The sequence below is a fragment of the Botryllus schlosseri genome, chromosome 14 (genome assembly GCF_051294905.1).
Source record: "Botryllus schlosseri isolate E-star chromosome 14, Bs_hap1, whole genome shotgun sequence".
Taxonomy (NCBI): Eukaryota; Metazoa; Chordata; class Ascidiacea; order Stolidobranchia; family Styelidae; genus Botryllus; species Botryllus schlosseri.
The window spans coordinates 13,208,769-13,231,112 of record NC_137249.1 but is presented as its reverse complement, the minus strand read 5'-3'; the positions used below and the strand labels follow the sequence as shown (position 1 = coordinate 13,231,112).

At 40.1% G+C, this 22,344-nt stretch overlaps 1 protein-coding gene across 1 annotated transcript in view; it reads left to right on the top strand.

Moving 5' to 3' along the window:
• Window positions 1-417: 417 nt before the first annotated feature.
• LOC145455847 (uncharacterized) overlaps window positions 418-22,344 on the top strand; it is a 32,825-nt gene continuing 10,898 nt past the window's right edge. The window contains exons 1-7 of the mRNA XM_080333866.1: window positions 418-1,242; window positions 12,320-12,370; window positions 12,437-12,530; window positions 14,953-15,031; window positions 18,795-18,906; window positions 18,979-19,121; window positions 21,387-21,568. Coding sequence (XP_080189992.1) covers window positions 1,131-1,242; window positions 12,320-12,370; window positions 12,437-12,530; window positions 14,953-15,031; window positions 18,795-18,906; window positions 18,979-19,121; window positions 21,387-21,568 — 773 coding nt within the window. The 5' untranslated portion in view covers window positions 418-1,130. The remainder of the gene's footprint in view (window positions 1,243-12,319; window positions 12,371-12,436; window positions 12,531-14,952; window positions 15,032-18,794; window positions 18,907-18,978; window positions 19,122-21,386; window positions 21,569-22,344) is intronic.

The window sequence follows — 22,344 nt, the reverse complement described above, 5'->3', positions numbered from 1 at the left end:
AAACGTCCATTGTGTGAGCGATTATGCAACTTTACTGCGGGACTATCCCGCAACGACTTTCGCAGAGATCGATCGCACCAGGCTTTCTGCGTTCCTGAATGAGATTCGTCATAGTAGGCCTGACCTAGGTACACAGAAAAGACCATCGTTCCATGGAATACATTGACTAATTGAAACAGACCAGTCTACGGTCATTTGTCATTTGCCAATAGTCAAGGTTGTCCCTTAAAAATATTCGGAAAAGATATTTGTCCTCGCCAATCATATCCGAGATGCCCAGGCCCGTTCCTAAACTTACTTCTAGAATCAATAAGATGATCTGCTTATATATATCAAAATAGGCCGTGTCTGTGCCATGCCGTTTGAAAACGAATAAGCTACGCAGCACTTCGCTGAACTGCACTTTTATCGGGGGCCATTCAAATCAGCATATTGGAAGAAATGAGAAATAGTAATTGTCCAAGTACGAACAAAACGAGACCGAAAGCCACCAACTGTACATGACGAAGGCTCATGGGTACTAATAATGGCTGGTCAAGATCGAGTAATTGAGTGATTCGATTCTGAATAGTGTTGTATAGGGCTTCGCGTCGAGTCGACTATTCCAGTATCGCTTATTATGACGTCATAACGATATGGATGATGAGGAAATTTCGAAGATGTACTTTTTATTTGACCACAAAGAATACAATAACAGTTTTACATCATAAATATGATTTTGTATATTTTCGACCATATCTATTTCATTGCACGTTGTGACGATGCTGTGAGTTGATCACGATTTCGCAAAAATGTCGTTTCCACTAACGTGCGTATAGCTTTGTACTTCATGTTTGACGCTTCCTCAGTGGAAAATATAGCATCAAATCTACAATTATGCAAAATTAACTGTTAGTGGGTTGAGCGTATTACTCGGGAAATTCTTCTGTCATACTGGACTCGAATCATTATAGTAATTGGTCAGGCAAATAATGCAATTTGTTTCAAGCAATATCCATAGTCCATACCGTGGTGAGATGTCATCACTTTTAACCTTTTTATTCATGCTTTCTCAGAAATACCATGACATTTATGGTCTTATAATCGAAACCGCTAGCTAAAACAAGTGCCTAACTTTGAATACATTTCCAATGGAAATAGGATATCGCATAAAGCCTCCAATCAATCGCTTCCTTCTCTACAAAGGCTTTATTCTGCTTTTGATTCAGCTTCCGGGAAGTATTCGGCATTCTGGACTGGGTGGTGAGTAGCCCTTGTTTATTTTCCAACCCTGGATTTAAACTCCAGGCTTTGACATTTTCTCCTGTCCTCTGTGTCGTGTTCGAAGCTAATTTTCAGTAAAGATTTTGCGTCCTGTCTTGTGTTAGTGATTTAGTTGAGTAGATGACATGTAGTAGCTGATGCGGAAATAAAGACTCCTTTGAAGCTACGGGCACATGTACTGAGAAGTTTCCATCGATCTCTAGACTTTAGAGTCTAAAGTGGTATTCATATGCGCCACTGTCAGGAGCTCTAAGATATCCGGTTTATCTGAGATATGATTTGGAACCGATTCTGTTGTATTTCCGGAAATTTTGATTGGATCTGGACTTCGCGTTATTCAACATCGGACGATTTCGGATTCCCTTTCATACGTCCGTAGTTAGAAATAGATCCTTGGATGAAACACCTTGTGATATTTCACCACCATTCTGAGCCAGGAAGTTGACCTGATATAATAGTCAGCCTAAAATGAGAAATAGCAATTTGTCAAGTCGACAAGAACTGAACCAAAAGAACATGTCAGAGGCACACAATATTCTCTTGAATCTGCGATTTCAAAACAAATATTGTTTAAAATAGATTTTAAATAGTGTTTTAAACATGTTTGAATATTGTAACTACGTCCGAATGGCTTCATTATTTTCGAACGACCGTCTGCTTGCACTATAAATTGTGACTTTTTTCACCCCCTCGCGACATGGTGTTTGTCATGGTTTTATTTATGACATTGAGCAACTGGTGGAATCCATGCCACTGACAGCTTCCCGGCACATTCCCCGACATATTCAGTTGGTCATGAAATGCGACTATACAGTCACAATTGTCAATTTTCATGACACATTTTGATTATACATGATGACTGAAAATGATGTTTATTAGGATGGTGTGACCATCTGGAAGGTTCAGGTTCGTGTGAACGCGAACCAGCTTTTTGAAAGGTTCTGTGTGAACGCGAACGTGAACCTCGTGACGTCACGTCACATACTGCAAATTTCAACCCTACATTTCTGTCAAGAGATAGGCTATATCAGTGGTCGGGAACCTTTTTTGTCCGAAGAGCCATATTGGCCCTATTTTTTCCATCTCAACTCCCAAAGAGCCATACATGCCAATCAACTGTTACGTCACAATTAAAAATTCGTGGTGTCATGGTAGCAATAATTCGAATTCACTACCAGCCATGCCACTTCTGGGTTTTTCCACCCAGATCTTGGTTTTTTAAGCAACACTTGGGTTTCTGGGTTTTTGTCCTTGAAATCTGTTTTTTTCAACATCATGTTCGTCAGGTCAGTTTTACGCTCGAAAATTAATTATTAGGTTAGTAAGACCATAATATTGGAAAATGAACGCACTTTAGTTCGTCATTGTCTATGGAATTCGCTGTTATTGTACCGACATAGTCTTGATAGAGACTGTGTCACTAGTAAAATGAGAGGCCTCGGCGTAATGTGACGGAGCTTCATTACATAGTAACTTCCAGGTCGAAAAAAGTCATGTTCATTGGGCAACTCATTGGAAACGATCTTACAACTTGAAACGATTTATGACTTGAATGCTGGTATCATTGCAACAAATTGGTCGTGTATCTATAGTCCTAAACAGCTGTAAACGACATGTAACATTATAGTATATGCACTTTTACATGGGTAGACCAGGCGATGATTGTCATCTGATTCTATTTAGTTCACACAGGGACACCCCCAGCAAGCTATTCATTGGCTGGGTTGGTTATCAGCGCACATTCGAATGCACCCTGAATTTCATGATTTGGCAGTTCTTTTTTCGACTAAACATGAGTCTGTGTCATTATCCAAGATAAAGGTAATTGTCCCGAGATTAATCTACTGGAAGCTACTTTACATCTGGTCAGGTCACTGAAAATATACGAAAGTCCCCCTCAGAAATAAGGAATAGATGGCATTCTTACGAACTTTCTGAGCGCTATGATATAATTTATACTCTATTAAGTATTTAAGTCGCGCACCTGTTGAGAGGAAAACAACATATTGCTGTGGGATATTTAGTGTTAACCGAGTAAAATGTATAGTATGAACTGTTATAAATTCAATGTCAAAGGCTCCTACGACGGTATTACAGTCACGTCCCAGTTTCACAGCTATTTTATCCAAATTTGAGTGAAATATAGGATCTGGGTTTTTCTGGGTTTATTTGACCTCCACTTCTGGGTTTTCCGAAATATTCTAGTGGCATCCCTGCTCACTACATGGGATTCCTCGTGTGCGCCATATTTTATCTGTAAAAACTGGTATTTATTGTTCGAAAATAAAGATCGAAACGAAAGGTAAGGCACATACGGGCCAATAAGCCTCACTATTGATACCGCAATTCATCGTAAGCAGCTTAGAATTTATTATATCTGATATTATTCGAATGTGACTGTCACACTGATTCTGAAAACTAACTACTTATCGAGTTCTCAATTCTCAAAGAATTCGGCGGTAACATAACGTTGCGCTACACCAGCAATGATATCTTTCACGCCAGACCTATTTCAGATGCTATTGTGTACACCAGCGATGATATCGTGCACACCAGGCCCAAGCCGCCAATGCAGATGCGATTGCGCAGGCAAGCGATGATATAGTGTGAACTGGGCCTATTACAGATGCGATTGTTCAAGCCTGCGGAGCCAGGCTTGTCCGAGACGCGATAAATCAGGCTAGCGACGATTGCCACGCGCACGGGAATGAATGACCTAATTTCGCGACCATCTCAGCGGAAGATCATCACGGAGTCTTCTTGCTAATTGACAACACATTTCCCGCAAATCAGCTACGCGGAACACTGATAACACAATTATTGAATGGCAACTGAATATTAGAGTTAGAATGATCATTTCAAAACGATGAGGTTTCGCGTTGCAAATAGGGAAGTTCGACCCCCGTGGCTACGCGCCAGGCACACGGGCGTATCGAAATCGAAGACGTCTCTAACGAGGTCGTATTGATTCGCCTGATAACTGATTACTGGTCACAAATCACTTGGCCATTTGAGCATTTTGTACGAGGTGGCCGCCACCTCGTAAGTCGGCGCCTATGGTTGGAGCCCATTACAAGGGACTTTACTGTGGCAAATGGCTACAAGCTAGACGTTGTTGGCAGTGGTGGCCCTAGGATTGGGGGGGGGGGGCGAAACTTCCAGCCCCCCCTATATCCATAAACGCAGCTTCTCCATACAAGTATTATATTTTGCATGTCTACAGTTTCTGTCATACTATACGGGATGTCGATGCTGTGTGGAACTATTTACTATAAAAGGCAACTGTGTCATTCAAGTTAAAGATGAGATTTTCATGCGTGAAAGTAATCACAAATACAATGGCAATGGAAACTAAAAAAGAAAAATTTCATACTTTTTCAAGGAAACGATGGCAGGATTCCAATGACTCGAATCGTGATATTTTGGTGACTCGACTTGGCTCAGATCAAAATATATAAGCAGAATGAGGACCAAGAGCTAATCGATCACGAAGGTGACCAAACAATCAAATTTATAGAACACATCCATAGAATTGAAACTTCCAATGAATGAAGAATCTACTATGACCGGACAATTGAATTGATGCATTTAGTTCTTCAAAAAAGTAGAAATCAAAATGATGATAGCAAATATGACACCAAAAGTGAAAAAGAACAACTAAATGGAAACTATTATACGGGTACAAAATGATATTGGCTTGGTGTAAACTTACCGAAGCAGTCGAGACATCATGATTCATGAATACTCAAAACAACAACAACAACAACAAACAACAATGACTTCCCTTCTTTGACAAGATGACTCATTCAAGAGGAGTTTATGGTCATCAAGAATTATTACCGGATCACTCAACAAGGACTATATTTGTACAGTGAAAGAAAAATGATTTATTCCTAACAGCTAACACAGCAAAAGTACCTGCAGAAAAGAACAAATACCGGTATATTACAAATCACCACTTGTCCCAGAAGTTACCTAACCAAGACAGCTGCATGTTTATGGTAAATTTTACAATGAATCCTTGCAATGGTGCCGGTCATAAAACAGCTTAACCAGACAACCTCGTCTAAACACCTAAAGATAGAATAGAAGAAGCTCTTGAACCTGACAATAAAATGAGGTAAGGGGTCAAAACTAGGCTCATAATAATTTTCAAAATCAAGTCATACACAGCGTCAAATTCAAATATTGTTGGCGCAACACTGTCCACACGAAAATTTCGAACGCTAGTTTTAAGAGGAACTAAACATTATCCAAATCGCCTACTTCTGCCTACAACATACATTGCTGTCACAACTTAAAAATTATATAGTCAATAAAAACTCATTTTTCAGCATTCTTATAATAGCTTCCACATGATGACTAGTCATGAAAATTTTCAAGTTGACAGAAATGAGAGGGATACTGCAATGATTTTCATTAGAAATGACTTTAAACTTGAGTGCAGTACACAAAAAAGCTAAATTGTAACTTGAATGATATATTAGATCAACTTATATACAAGATAGCTCATGTACAGACCTACCAAATATTCTATCAATTTTACGATTGAATGAGCCGGAAAAGCTTGTTTTTTATCATGCGCTGGCTTGAAAAGCTGGATATAGAATTTAAAAACTTGAAATGTTGATGCAGGCTACTCGGATATATTTCAAAATCACTTAATCCAAATTTCTGTCAAATCTAAAAATTGAAATAAACCATTTAATTGTTTTAGGGCCACTGACATGGAGTTGGCCTATTACTGAAAATGAATGAGATGCACCAGTCACTGAAAATGTATACTTCCTGTACACTGTAGTAGTTTCTTGTGAATGTTATTGCAATTTTATAGCACTGAGAAAAAGGTGTTGAATATTATTCAAAAATATACTGGAAGTGATAATCATTCACGACAAAATTTTATGTTAGCGGATGCGATCGCGTCTCTCACACAAATCACCAATTTGATGATCGAAAGCCGTTTACGGTACCATATTTTACATGGGTACATATATTTTCACGGTTATTCGCAAAACGATACCTATAAATTTCATAAATGTAGCAGGGGCCCCCCTCATAAAATATAAGTAAGCTCTTATAACGCGTGCAGAAATTTAATTATCGACAACTGTTTACTGTAACATATTCTACATGGGTAGGCCTGCATGTATTTTCAGTTATTCGCAAAATGATAACCAAAAATTGCGTAAATGTAGGGGCCCCCTCGTAAATCGAAGTAATCTCGCACAACGCGTGCAGGTTTTAATGATCAACAACTGTTTACGGTACCATATTCTACATGTGTACATATATTTCACGGTCATTCGCAAAATGATAACCAAAAATTGCGTAAATGTAAGAGGGGCCCCTCATAAATCGAAGTGAATACAGTACCGTATTCCACATGAGTTGGCCTGCGCGTATTTTCAGTTCGCGTTAATGTAGAAGCCCCCCTTATAAAATCAAAGTAAGCTCTTTTACCGCGCACAGAAATTTGATGAGCGAAAACTGTTTACGGTACTACATGGGTAGGCCTACATGTGTTTCCACGGTTATTCGTAAAATGATAACTATAAATTGCGTAAATGAGGGGTCTCCCATAAAATAAAAGTATAAGCTCTTTTAACCGGTGCAGAAATTTAATGATCGACCACTGTTTACGGTTGGCCTACCATATTCTACATGGGTAGGCCTGCATTTATTTTCACGGTTATTCGCAAAATGATAACCAAAAATCGCATAAATGTAGGAGGGCCTTCCCTCATAAAATCAAAGTAAGCTCTTTTAACGCGCGCAGAAATTTGATGATCGACAACTGTTTACGAGATCATATTCTACATGGGTGCATGGATTTCCATGGTTATTCGAAAAATGATAACTAAAAAAATGAGAATTATGATTCACGCCTTTTTACGGTACTGTTCCGTATTCTTCATGGATACAAGGATTTCCACGGTTATTTAGAAAATGGTAATAGTTGGAAAAAAGCGCATAAACCGGAGAAATAGTTGGTAAAAAGCGCGTAAACCGGAGTAATAGTTGAAAAAAAAGCACGTAAACCGAGGAGGGGGGCCCCTCCTCAAACAGGGAGGCCCTGGGCGACTGCCAACCTCGCCCACCCCAAAAGCCACCACTGGTTGTTGGTAGATTGTGCTTGAAGCTTTGTATTAATGGTTGTTAACGTTGCTAAAGTCGGCACTCCCGTTGGTATTTTGGGCCTTGATGCTCTTCGTGATTTTGATGTGGTATTGAACGCGAGAGACGAGTGTATAAGTGTTGCTGGCAAAATGGTGCCCGTTGTTAAGCCTAATCGAAAGATTGTAGCCTATGTTGTCGTATTAGCATAGTGTCCTATATGGTGTCGACACAGGCAAATCTTACGCCTCAGTGAAATTGTATCACGTCACAATTTCCATTTGGCTACATGCAATTTGACGGTCATTTTTGACCGGCTTGCCGAGCATTAAATTTGGTAAAGCGGGTATCAATCGAAAGCTGACTCTGCACCGATTACGAAAATATAAATTTTATTCCGCTCGTGGCCCTGGAACTCCCACAATCTGCTGGAGCCGTGTTGTCTCAGTTGGAAGATGGTGAATAGAAAGTGATTGGATATGCCAGTAAGGCGGTAAACAAGGAGCAGAAGAACTATTGCGCTACATACAGAGAGCTGTTCACTGTTCGGTGGGCGATGGAGCATTTTCGCCACTATCTACGGGGGAGGAAATTTGTGTTACGTACTGATCATTCATCGTTGCGTTGGCTTCTAAATTTCAAAGACCCGAGCGGGGTTGTTGCTCGATGGATAACGTACCTGAGTAGCTTTGATTATGACGTTGAGCATCGAGAAGGAAAGAAGCAAATAGTGATGGTTTGTCTCGGCGTTACAGGAGGAAGTGTAGCCGTGTAGAATGTCTTAATTGTAATGAACATGATTCTGTTTGTCATGCAATTGTTGCTCCCGTTAGAGCGGGCGCCGACTCCGTTACAAACTCTGTTGATCGACCTTCGCCTGCGCCGAACTGGTTGAATACTTTCTTAAATGAAGAGTTGCGCAATTTGCAGATGGTCGACTCAGACACTGGGACGGTCCTCATCGCTGACCTCACTGCATATATGCAGTGTCGTACGAAAAGCCCAGAAGCAAGTAAAGTCGAGCTTGCGGAAATCAGCTGCAACAGATACTGACGAGGACGCGTGCAAGAGAGAGTGAAAGACGTGTATGAGAGTGTGACTGGAAGTCGTCCGCAAAAATCGTACCACAAGCAAAAAGACCAAGCAAAGGACAATATTCATGATCGGGCGCAAATGATCTTATCGGCGATAAGCGCCACAAATTGTTCAAATACACACACACACACACATTGGGACGGTCATATCACTGAAGGAATCTGCCAGTGGTAAATCTTCTTCCGAAGATTTGGTATTGCATTCTCACATGGTCAGAGTCTTATGTTCTCATTGGAAGTTTTTATCTTTGCGTTGTGTTGTGTTTTGTATTGTGAATATTTGCAAGTTAATCCCGGCTGTGATTGAACTTTTCAAATTGGTATTCCCATGTCGTTGCGTAGGAAACTATTTACCGAATATCATACCTTGCGTACAGGTGGCCATTTGGGGCGTGACATAACTTCTGCAAATTGAGAGATCGCTTTGATTGGCCTGACATGAAACAAGATGTCAGTAACTGGGTAAAATTTTGCAAACCTTGCACCGCAAGTAAAACTGGACATGGAAAAAAGCGTGCCAAATTGGTAAATATGCTTTGCTCTGAACCCCCTAGATTGGATTTCTATTGATTTTGTGGGTCCTATGCCATCTACTGAACTGGGAAATAAATACTTGATGTTGGTTACTGATTATTTTAGTAAGTGGGTTGAAGCATACCCGATGAAGGACCTTCTGTCTGCATCAGCAGCCGATATTCTTGTGACAGAAGTATTTATAAGTTTGGCGCACCGACTATTATAAACATTGATCAAGGAGTGCAATTTGAATCCACGTTATTTTAAGACATGTGTGAATTGTATGAAATTTTCAAGACTAGAACTACTATACTTTTCGACCCAAATCCGACGGGTTAACTGAGAGAAATAATAGGTCCATTTTGCAGATGTTGACCAGTTATGTGAATAAGAGTAGTTCTGATTGGGATGTTCATTTGCCATATTTTCAGCAAGCATGTCGTTCAAGTGTTCATGGTTCCACTGGGTACACTCCTAATAAGTTATTTCTTGGTCGTGAAGTTTCCTTGCCGAGTGATATTGGTTATGGTAGACCTCCGAAATGTACACCGCGCAAATGTTACACTGACTATATTAAATGGTTTTCTGCGGCCGGTGTTGATGCGTTTAAATTTGCACGTGAGAAATTGCCTAGATCCGCTGTGAAACATAAAATGTATTTCGATCGTTATGTTGAATCGCACGAATTTGAGGTTGGCTCCATCCTTATATTGTTGAGGGTGAAAATGACTTAGCCAGTCAGTCACCCGCAGAGTCTTTAAATTCTGAAACTGTTGTCATACTTTTAAACTGTGAAATGAATGTCATGCCCAGACGTAATCGTATTCGACCTGCATATTTTAACGAATATGCAACTGACTTCAATTGATCTAGTTACTTATCATGTGATTGCCTTATTTTGTACATATTGCCATTTTTATTTATTTTTGCACGGCCTTGCCGCTTGTGAGTGATCATTTTCCTCCTAGCTCACTCGACTATGGTGGGGAGAGGTGTAGCCGCCAGGATCCGGAGGCTGGATGATCTCCGGTTGGGAGAGCACGCCGGTGGCAAAAGGGGGAACTATTATTATTCGTATTCTGCTGCGCTGGCTGTTGTTGTACTTTACTGCTGCTTTGAGCAATACGTACTGTGAGTTCGCATTCGGTGGAACCTCTCATTTCAGTTTCGAACCTGAAAGACAGTGGCATCATCTTCTGTGAGGTAGATAGCTTATTAGAGAAACAAAAGACAGAACGGCTACAATTCTGTTACAATGGATGTTGTATCGAAAGCTAATGTATAGTTGTACACGATACCTAGCGACGATTCGGGCCACATAATGGCACAGTGCTGAAGTTACATATTGACGTTTTAAACGTCGCCGAATGTATCAACTGGGGCAATCAAATGATATAATAATCCCATAAAATCAATATCTTACGTCGCTTTGCCAACATTTTCGACTAATACCGGCAAGGGAATATAAGCTTACGTCTTAACGGTCTAAGCCAGACAGGATAATGTAGCCTATTCGGCGTGCAAGTATTGCTACGTTGATATTGAGCAGAGTATAAAACGGGTTTCTATACTTGCTACCGAATTTGTTTTTTTTTTGCTGCCAGCACCATGAATATATTGGCCAACAGTTGAAATACAACAAATTTCAACCAAAGATGTTATAATAAAGTGAAAATTGTAACATATAAAAAAATGTTTACAGTGCAGAACCTACCAAGTTTCGTTTGTGAACGTGAACCTCTAAAATTCAGAGGTTCACACACAGAACGCGAGCGTGAACCTCACGTTCACACCATCCCTAGTGTTTATATGTATAACATTAAAGACAATTCACAAAAGTCAACTGCCATGCATGGACGTTGGGCGCCTCAAGTAATCCGCTATGTCTATATATTGACTACAACAGGGGTGTCAAACTCAACTTGCGTCGCGGGCCGGATTCAAACCTACAGATCGCTTGCGGGCCGGATTAGTCTAATCATGATTCTAAAATTTCTCCTCAAAATTCATACCCTTGTTTTTCGCCTTATTACCAAGCCTAGATACACGTGATATTATATTATATTATATTACTATCAAGGGGATCCATTCTAGCAACACCTATATTCGCAAACAATGGAATTGACAAAACTAGGATGATTGGCCGGTCGAATACAGTTACACACCTCTGAAACAGTGGCTCTAACGACGATATAAGTTTGCATATTTGTACGCTTCCTTTGTTATATAGTCGTAATCCAGCATTAGCCACGGGTATGCGTTGTGAGAAATATAAGAGGTTCAACTGCAACCGCGGACGTCGTAATTTGATTCATCAGGATTAAATCGCGATTCAGGTTTCTATGGAGGCCCGGGACCTTTTGAGCCCAAATGGCAGTCTGACATCAAATATCTGAATTATATTATAATGTGGCCAATGAAGATACTCGACATTTGCAGCCTTGAGAGATTATACTTGATGGAAGTATTTATTCCTAAAAATCTAAGCATTTGTTAGATATGTGGCGAATAATTACGAGTATTTTTTCATTTCCTCAAAATTTCTTCGCGGGCCGGATGAAATCATCTGGCGGGCCGTATGTTTGACACCCCTGGACTACAAGTACACAACTGAATAGTATATTCATATTGAAATGAAACCCGAATGTTTTCGGCTGACACTCGTCAGGGGTAATCGTCAGCAAGCATGTCCCTAGATTTATCAGAACACGTGCATCCCGCTCGGTGAAAAGCTCACCCTTAACTCAGCCACTCAAGCTTGATGCTGACCGATCGGAGGCCATTGATTCTGCAATCGGCAAACATCTGTTGGATAATCCGATTTGTGGGAATAATTATGGAGACGACAAATTTCGCGTTATTGGGAGAGGCCGTTCGCACTTCCACTTGTGTGCCTTGGAGTCGACTTTTATCAAAATACACCAACCGAAACTCTGTCAACAGAAGGAGTTCGTGTACCACCTGGGAATAGTGCGCTGAACGCTCTCTCATCCGAAGTTTCATGCTGGTGACGTCATATTTTGTGATACGATTGTTGATATACAATGTTCTTTCTTATTCTCTACTAGTTGCTGACGATTACCCCTGACGAGTGTCAGCCGAAAATATTCGGGTTTTATTTCAATATGAATATACTATTTAATTGTATACTGAAGTTCTGTACCTCCAAGAAGCTCTTCAAGTACACAACTATTTTTCATGTATATTTGGTCATGGAAAACAAAGAACTGTTTTGAATATTTAGATTGTTTAGTTTGTGCTTAAATGCAGTTCCATTTTAAACATAATATCTAGCTTCACAATGTGATCATAGACGTATCTTGTTGCAGCTCTTGTCGGGGAAGTACGGCAATGTAGCTGTATCAGAGATACGGAATTAGGTAAGTTATAAACTTTTGTAAGCGAGGATGAATTCAATGAAGTCCAGCACACGCACAAACTTACAGAGCCGCTCGGGAGAATTTGCAAGAATCCATGCGGTAACTGCTTAAAATCAGGTTCACAATGTGACTGCTTCGAATACAAAGAACGTAACAAAATGTAAGTGGATCAATTCGTCTATTGACCCTCTCACAATGTAAGTGTGAGTCAATTAGTAGTATCATGGCATGTTTATAGTTCATTCATTCATTCCTATCATAAAATTATTACCAGGGTAAATTATACCACTGGCCTAAAAATGAGAAAAAGATGTGTTTATGGCAGCCTCTAAGAATATTTTCTTGGGGTGTTAAGCTTACTGTTTACGAATAGGACATTAGTTTTGCCGGATTGACTATACTTGAAAAGACACTTACACCCTTAAATAAGCCCAAATTACTACTGCATTTACCTCTAGATCAGTGGTTCCCAACCTTTTTCGACTCATCGCCCCCTTTTCAAACTCCACACCGATCATCGCCCCCCAAATATTGGGAACACAAAAATGGGCATACAGACTGAAATCACCGGCGAGTTGACTAAGAAAAAAGGTCAACTTTTCGGCTCGACCACGAAATTACACCTTTCCAGCTAAATTTTGGTGAGTTGACTAACAAAAAAGGTGATTTCTCCGACTTGATTCCAAAAGGACCGTAACAGCACTTCGTCAGCCCCCCCCCCCAATACGTTGGTCTTGACCCCCTCCATAGGGTGATAAAGCAAACTTCTGCACCCCTCAGACCCAACTCCCCCGCTACCTCTTTACCGCTACTTCTCAGCACAAATTATTGGACTCTTCAGTTAATCAGCTTAATTCGCGCGAAGCGCGAAAATTTTATATCATTTATGATTGAATCGGTCAATATGATCGGGAATATATTATATTGCTGTTGATTTTTTATCCTCTCTCTGCTCATGTATTCAGATTTACCGGTAAAGCTGAGTGAGGTGACTTGGAAAATGTAGGGCCCGTAAATAATAATTGAACATATTCAGGCGGACCCGTGGGTATAATGACTTCGTTACGTAATGACATTTCGTGGCCTGTCTGCCATGTCAAAAGATATTCAAATATCGCCCATACGTAGGCTACTAAACTAAAAGACGCATACGATTTCAAATTGGTATTTTTGCAATGACAATTAATTGTTCTCTTCGAGATGGCATTTTTTTATGGGGTTCTGATCGGACAGGACAGGAAAATTTGGCGCCCGCAGCTATTTAGGCGCCTGTGGACAATTAGATATATATGTATATCGCATATATATCGAAGTCGGTCAGCATAAAGGCAGTCCTTTCTGCCAAGGTTTTCTCGTTCTGGCACACTTCTCGGAGTCGCATGTTACATGGCCCGAAACTTCATATGTCTTCGTGCGTCATGGTGTGATAATGGCTGACGCCGAGATGCCCATTTCCATACCTCTTGCGTATTATGTTTTGGAGGAAGAGTATCCAATAAGCAAGAAACATGTGACCACGAAATGGCGCACAGCGCGAATTTTTTTTGAAAATGTTGCCTGGATTTCCAAAATAATACTCTATAATTATTGTTAATTCAGGAAAAAATTTGGGCCCCCTTCGAGCTCGGGCCCCCTTCGAGCTCGGGCCCCCTTCGAGCTCGGGCCCCCATCTCAATTGGGGGTTCGGGTGTGGCAGTTACGGTCATGGACGCCAATATAGCCATTTCAACGCGCCATCGCCCCCCTATCGCCCCCTTCGTCTGTTTTCGCCCCCCTATCGCCCCCTTGGCTATTTTCGCCCCCCTGGACCGATAAATCGCCTCCTGGGGGGCGGTATCGCCCACGTTGGGAACCACTGCTCTAGATGTTTCACCTAGTACGAAGAAAGAATACTCTTAATTCTGCACTTTACACTAATGACGTGACAAATGCACGGCGAGCATGCATGTCCGTGGGTGTTTGGCGTATGAACGGCGAAAGACTTAAGTAAAACGTTGCAAATATTGTCAGGGCACTGACCACGCTTGATCTGATACTGAAATCAACGTGTTGTTTGTTGTTTTGGGTATTCATGGTGTTTATCGACTACTATGGTCATTTACACCCGGCCGATATTCTTCTGTTTTCCGTAACTGCCGACTTACAGCACGGCCCACCTCTAGGCTTTTGTAAGACACCGCTGACACGGATGAGGTGGCGAGGAGGAGCCTAGGTGAACCTCCAACACTTAGGTATCGAAATTCGGAAGTCGACCTCGGTCGGACTCGAACCCGCACCCATTGGTGTTGTAGCCGCGGATTATACCACTGCGCTATCTCGCCGAAATCAACGTGTAATTTATAGTTTCTGCGTGGCATGACGTCTACAATCCCCATACCTAAAAATAGATAACTATATTAATCATATAGGTTGATCACAGGTTTTTGTTGTACAATAGTCGGCCTGTATGTCAACAAATTTTTGGAGCCAGCATCGTGATGATTACAGATCGTAAGATAATTGTTAGAACGGCAGTAATCTTCTTCATAATCTATATTGTTGCGATGAACTCTTTCGTATGATCTTTTTATATACATTGTTAGAGGTGAAACGAATGATACAAGCTTACTTAACGCACGGTGGGAGGAAAATGTCGCTTGTATTGTGTACTATAGAAATGAGGTAAGAAACGAAAATAAATTTTGGTATGCATAGCATGATGTGACTCGAGTCACGTTTTTTGAATGGCTTGACCCGACTCTGGGCACACTACCATCACTTTACCTGACTCGGTCTCGACGTATGAGAAATGTGAAATGACTCGTACCTAGGATTTAATGTTAAAGCCATTGTATATTCTACTTCTCAAATCAATATGAATGTCACAGCGGCACTGAGTCGCACATTCACATACTGACTGACAATATAATATCGATGCAATGCTGCATACATATAATCAATAAGTATCGTTGGTATGAAACTATATTTGAAGACCCAAAAAGTTGAAGATATGTGCATTACATATTTTTAATAACGCACATTGCCTATACATCACATTGCAAATAAGAATTAAGAGGGCCAACAATGAGGGATACCCGAGTCCACACTGAACACTTGCATGGATTTTTTGAGAAAGAGCTGTAGTTGTACGCAATCCAGTTTTACAATATGTTTAGCATTCTATCACGTAATTGAATGGTAAAAAGGCTCTGCTTCAGTTTAGTTCTGATAATAATTAATATTTCATCATTTCAAAACACCACAAGACTGCTATGTGCGATGCACTGAAAAAATAGGACAGTGTAGAAGCGACTTGGAGATCAGACACTCACCCGGGCTAGGCGATGTAAAGAGGATGCATGCATACTGAGTGAGAAGTAATCAGAGGTGGTCAGTAACGAAGTACTTCTACTTTTTGAAGTACTTGAAGTAGATTTTACCTACTCACACTACTTATTAAGTAGTTAGTTTATCTACTTCTATTTCTACTTGACAGTTTTCAGTTTTGTAGGCAAAAATAAGACTGGAATACCTACTTACTTACTTAATTGGGAACCACCCCTCCTACTTCTACTTGAGTAGAAATTCCGGCGTTACTTTAACTTCTACTTGAGTAGAAATAGTGACTACTGTGACCACCTCTGGAAGTAATCGAAGTTAAATATAAAAGGACAAGCGACAAAATGAGGTGGCATGTGACGGTAGGCGAGATCGATATGTCAGGTCGTGGTACGGTAAAGCATAGGGCTGATTATAGACTAGTATTTAGTAGAAATTGCTTGTGTTTCGACTTGAATGTGGACAATGCTCGACGACTGACAGTTATGGCCGGCGATATACTGCTCCATACATTAGGTCCGGCATATTTGATATAGCGATGATCTTTCGCGTCGCTCATACTATACTTGGACGACAAGGACGTGCGTGTGTTGTACTTATGCACTTTTGATACCGAGGTTAAGAAGTCATTGAAATTTTCGGGGCAGTGACCACATTGGAACTGATATCTAATCTAAACTTGGCAATTTCTAGATTCCACATATGTTTTATGTTTAGGGCACCGAATCTTTTGAGTGGGGAGTTGTCGGACGCACAACCTGGCCCCATTGTGGCCCTGGCTATTATTCGTAGGACCTGATGTTGAATGTTTTGCAGTGGATTGAGTGCACTAACATTCGAATCTCCCCAGAAGACGATGCCATGTTGTAATTTCGATTAGAATGAAGATTTAAAGAGCATTAGAAGGACCCAGCGCGGCAGGAAGTGTCTATAAAGCTGCAAAACAGACTACAGTCCCGTAATGCTTTTGTTTTTGGCGACTAGATGTGACTCTTCCTGGACATGCTCGAGTCCAGTAAAATTAAAACCCCGCGGTATTTGTATTTTCCGTGTCGGAAATTGTCTGACCAGCGATGTTAACAATTAGGTTTGTTTTGGAATTTATGGCCAAAATTTGGATTTTGTGGCGTTGACGCAAAGGTTATAATGGGCCGTCCACTCATGTACTTTGCGCATTTGATCACTGGGCAGGGCATCCAAGCTTGCGTTAGAGGATGCATCAGAGAGGAGGTGGGTATATATTCAGCAACAACATTAGTTGGTCTTTTCAGGGCCATATCGGTGAAATCTGATTGCAAATTTCGTCTTCACGCTTCCAATTATTAATATTCACTTAATTCTCCTCTATACACAAGTAGTAGTGTTACATTTAAAACAAGAGGTGTTTTAAAACCATTTGATCGGAACAATGTTTCAGACATTAATAAAATCATTTTTTTCAAATTTTTTCGAAATACTGGCAAATACATGTATAGTATGAAACATCGGACGACTTGCGCTAGAAATGAACTTACGCTAGGAATGATTGAAACCAAAGACATCGTCTTCAGTTAACACATCGGTTATATATCACTTGAACCGAATGGATGTTCCGACGATGATGACCGCGCCGTAAAATGCTACATGGTTGGTTATTTAGGCCCGGTTAAAACATATTCCGTGATCCGCATAAGACAGAGATTGGGAAACGTTTTCGTCAAATGAGCTGCTATATTGCCCCGAAAACATACGGATGCAAATAGGCTGGGATTAATACCCTTAAGAGGGAACGATATGGAAAATTCACCCCTCTTGCAGCATGACTTATTATGGATATAGCATTCGAGAGATTTTTGGAAAGGTCAAGCAGTTTGTTTGTTTGTTTGTGGTATTCATGGTGTTTGTCCACTACTATGGTCATTTACACCAGGTCAATTTTCTTCATTTTTATTCCGTAGCTGCCGACTTCTAGCACGACCCACTTCAAGTTTAATAGGTAAATATATATATAAGACATCGCTTACACGGTTGAGATGGTGGGCAGGAGCTTAGATAAACCTCAAACACTTACGTATAGTAATTCTACAGTCGACCTCTGTCGGACTCGAACCCGCCACCTATTGATGTTCCAGCTGTGGATTATAGCACTATACGCTATATCGCCATCTGGTCAAGCAGTTGTTGTTCCATGCAACGCATTCTGCCGTGGAAACCCCTGCGATTTTGTCGTGTGAACATATTTCTTGAATAAAAGAACTAATTTTCAAGTATTCACTCCCAAGCAATCGCGTGAACTTGCACCATATGTAATTTCAGATGTTGTTGTTTGTCTGTAGGATTTTATGGCAAAAACATACTAACGAATACACCATGTAAAAGCTTATTTATTTCAATGGATCTTTGTTTTAAATGCAAACGTACCTTTGAAGTTGGCGCTGCCTCCATGAAACATTTCAGACGGTAAACACCGTTTACTTTACAATGTAACCTTAACATTCAAACTCTCAACGTATGCCACACGAAATATAAGCTACACCCCGCGAATTTACCTGACAGGGGTTAGCGCTAGCCCTAGCCCATATGCATCTATATCTGTATCCGAGCATTAAGTCAAAGTACTTCACCCGAAAACATATGGTGACTTGAAATTGACAAATCGGAAAATTTGTGATGGTCTGATTTTAAAAATTCGCTTGACTTGACGCAACTTTTATTACCTCGAAGGCAGCGACTAACACTGCAAGACTGTATTACATAGTGTTAACTGCAACTTCTTCACCGGATCGATTAAGTGGCGAGATAGTGCAGTGGTAGAATCCACGGCTGCAATACCAATGGGCTGCGGGTTCGAGTCCGATCGAGGTCGACTCCAGAATTCCTAACTAAATGTTGGAGGTTTATCTAGGCTCCTCCTTGCCATCTCATCCACGTTAGCGGTGTCTTACAAAAAGTCTAGAAGTGAGGCGTGCTACAAGTCGGAAGATACGGAATGAAACATGCAGAAAATCGGCCTGGTGTAAATGACGCTTGTAGTCGACAAACACCATGAATATCCCGAACAAAATAGAATCGACGATGCGCAAAATGTAATGGAGGATATCATAATCAGACCGCAACTACTTCGCAGAATCAAACATGTACCAAATATGACGAAGGATACCCACATCATAATGATGGTAAATACGGATTCGATTTCTTGAAGAATTATCCAGCACTTCGCGCATCTGGATTTGCGATAGGTAGTATTTTGGCCGCAATCGCCGCGGACAATTTGGTTAAAGCTTGCATGGTAATGGAATGTTCCGTCACAGGTATTGCGGGAGTTATCGGGAATGCTATAGTGATTGTGGTCACAACAATACGTTTTCGCAAGGCCGCCGTTCGTCTTAGTGCCGAGCAGCGTCTTACGAAATTATTCTTTTTCAGTTTATCTATATCGGATCTCATTGTTGCGGTAAGATATGTCCGACTATGCAATGTGAAACCAGATTGTGGGCCTATAAGTTGATCAGTGATGATTAGGGCGGTTTTTTTTGACATGTCAAAATTTCTGTCAAAATTTTTGTCAAAATTGTAGCGTTAGGTCAAAATTTGTCAAAATTTTTCATGAAGTCAAAAAATTTTTGACGTCTGCATTTTGTTTGTATCGTAGATTTTGCATTGTCGGTGAACTTATAATTTGATATTTTACCGCTGTTAGCCTATTTTATAGGCCTACCGTTGTAAACGGCAAATCGTCTGCTCATTGTGAATCATAAACGGTCAAATAAAACGAATAATAGGTAGACATGTTGTTATGGTCAACGTACCGCAATATCCTAACTGAAGAAAGACTTCTTGTGCATTGCATCATTCTTATATTAAGAAGCGCATGATGAAAATTTGTGATGTAGATAACATTGTCATAGTGAAGCAACACGGTGTGTCACCAGCACCAGCAGTGTACGCACAACTTGAGTGTTGTCAGTCAACAACTGCTGCTGTTGAACGTCCTTGGCAAGCTTCTTAGTAAGGACGTGCATTTTCTACCCAAGAATGTAGGAAAGTATCTTTCGTTGTACTACAAACTATTTTAATTATTTCTACCATAATACATATTGTAACCACTGGAATTCTTCATAGGGCCAGATTTCGTTAAAATATTGTTTTTTTTTCATTTAAAAAGTTGCCTGTTTCTAAGCCAAAAACGCTTTTTCAGGACAAACTACTTCGTTAGGACAGTCAGTTCCAACCGGAAATGAAGATAAGTGGTACAATTTTAACATTATGTGGGAAAACACCTAATTTGCATACGTTAGGTCAAAATTTGGTAAAAATTCAGTTTTTTTAGGTCATAAAAACTCAAAATTTGGATTTTTTAGGTCAAAATTTTCTTTTTTTTAGGTCAAAAAAAAAACCCGCCCTAGTGATGATATAAGTCACTCATATTTACTAACTGTTAAATAGTTATCGTTTCCAGTACTATGCGTTATATTGAGCGTGTTTCGACGTTACTCATCGATTTATGCTTGGCCATATTAATCTAAGCTGTGGACATTCGAATATTTCAAATGCTATAAAGGAACCACTGATGTATAGGCTCTTTGTATCATTTTGTGTTATGACTTATAGGCAAGTTTTTGCTACTTTTGCAACTTTTTTTTTACAGCTTCCGACAACTTACTAGATACTCAGAATATATGTACTATGATGTTTTAAGCAGTTTGGAGGGATTTTGTAGTGCAACTTTTTGCAACATTTTTCAAATATTGCGTTAAAATGTAAAGGAGTCATTTAAAAACATGCTATAAACTATTTCCAGTATGATTCTATATTCTCTTTGATTTGCAAAACAAAGAGCTATATGATGGGCTAGCTGCATCTCGCAGTTAACTATGACGCAATGGCTTGCAAGCTAGAAGTTCAGCTACACCTGCCAAGCACGACAGTGCCCGAACAATATGTGAATAGTTCGATTTATTAATTCTGTCGTTTAAATTTGAAATAGTTACCCATTTCACGAGCACCCAGGCGAGACCGCTAAAAATTACATTTTCACTGAGTCACCTTTTTCAAAATATTGCTTTTGGCAAAGTCACCGAGAGTGAGTTTTTCTGTAATGCCTTGGGTCAAGTTTGCAGATCTAGGGTGTGTGTTATTTAACTTGTTTTAGGGGGAGGGGGTTATAGCTATGCTGTTTGGCTCTTTGGGGGATATTATTCCCGCATTGATTAATTGTTTTGCTATGTGTTGAAAAAATGTAATTTTGGGCAGTTTCGCCAGACCGTGCGTTAAATGGCTATAAAGTAACAAATTTAACAGCTCTGTAGGAACGAGGCTACACAACGGAACCTTTCGAGTATCTCATACCGTAATGATTCAACAAAAACTATAAATGCAACTTTTGTTAATAATAAATGCAAGTTTCTCGCGATTTTAGTGCTACAAAAACTTGTCCTAGTTATGACTCGCAGCAGACAAATTCATGCACGAATAAGATTGTATAACTCCATAATGATGACTACAGACTACATTGCACTAGGTCAATAATGTTGACATGACTTAAAAAAATCGAGGTGATACAGTTACTGTTGATCCGATCGATAAGACATGCGGTTATTCTGGATGGCAGAGTAATCTAATTTTGTGATGTATTTGTGATGACATCACCCTCCTCAGTATTTAACTATACAGTACGTGTGATGCGGACATGGTTTCATTTATATGCCAATAATTTCAGATATACACTGTAATAATCAGTGCGGTTATACAAGCATTTGTTCAAAATAAACCGGAAGATCACCAACTCCATTTATGGATCAAGCCATGTGACGCAATAGGAACCCTATCTCTTATCGGTTCGGAACAATCAGTATTTACAATGCTGCTAATTGCAATATCAAGGGTGTTTGGGATACTCAGGTAAATATAAATATCAAGTTAATGCACGATTTAGGTGTTATCGATGATGATGTCTAGATTCGGTGCGGACCAGAAGTTTTGGTTCGTGGTTCGTAATGCTAATGTCAGTTTTCGTTCTCAATACATACTTGCTGCATCGCTCTAATTCTGTTGATAAAATCTTGAGTCAAATATACTTCGATTTGTCCTGTTAAAAGCTTGAAAGAATACTCAACGCAAAAAAAGGCAAATGATTTCTTGTCATACTTGTCAAATGAAGGTGGAATACATACAGTTTAACCTGTGGAGGAGAGTTCATGCACTAAACTGCAAGCCACCGGGATATGGTTATCACCATAACCCAGGGGCGGGCAACATACGGCCCGCGACGGGATTTTGACTGGCCCCCAGACAGTTTCTAGTCTTACATGGTAACGTGGCAAACCTGAAAAACGATGACCATGAAACTACTCGTTCTGTTCGAGTCTACATAAATTTGCAAGCAATTATTAACAAGACAAGGCTGCGCTTCAATCTAAATGATGTTCACGTGAAGTCTTTATTAAGGGTTTTTAAGTCTGTCGTGTAGCCGGAGCAGGTTTTTAATGACTCGAGTCGCGATTTTTTCATGACTCAACTGGACTCGAGTCGTTTTCTTAAAAATGAAAAATGACTCGACTTGACTCGAGTCAATTTGTGTATTGACTCGACTTGTTCTCGAGTCATTGCGTATGACTCGGACCAAGTCATATGACTAGGGTTGCATTTAAAACAAAAATCAATCTAAAACAAACATG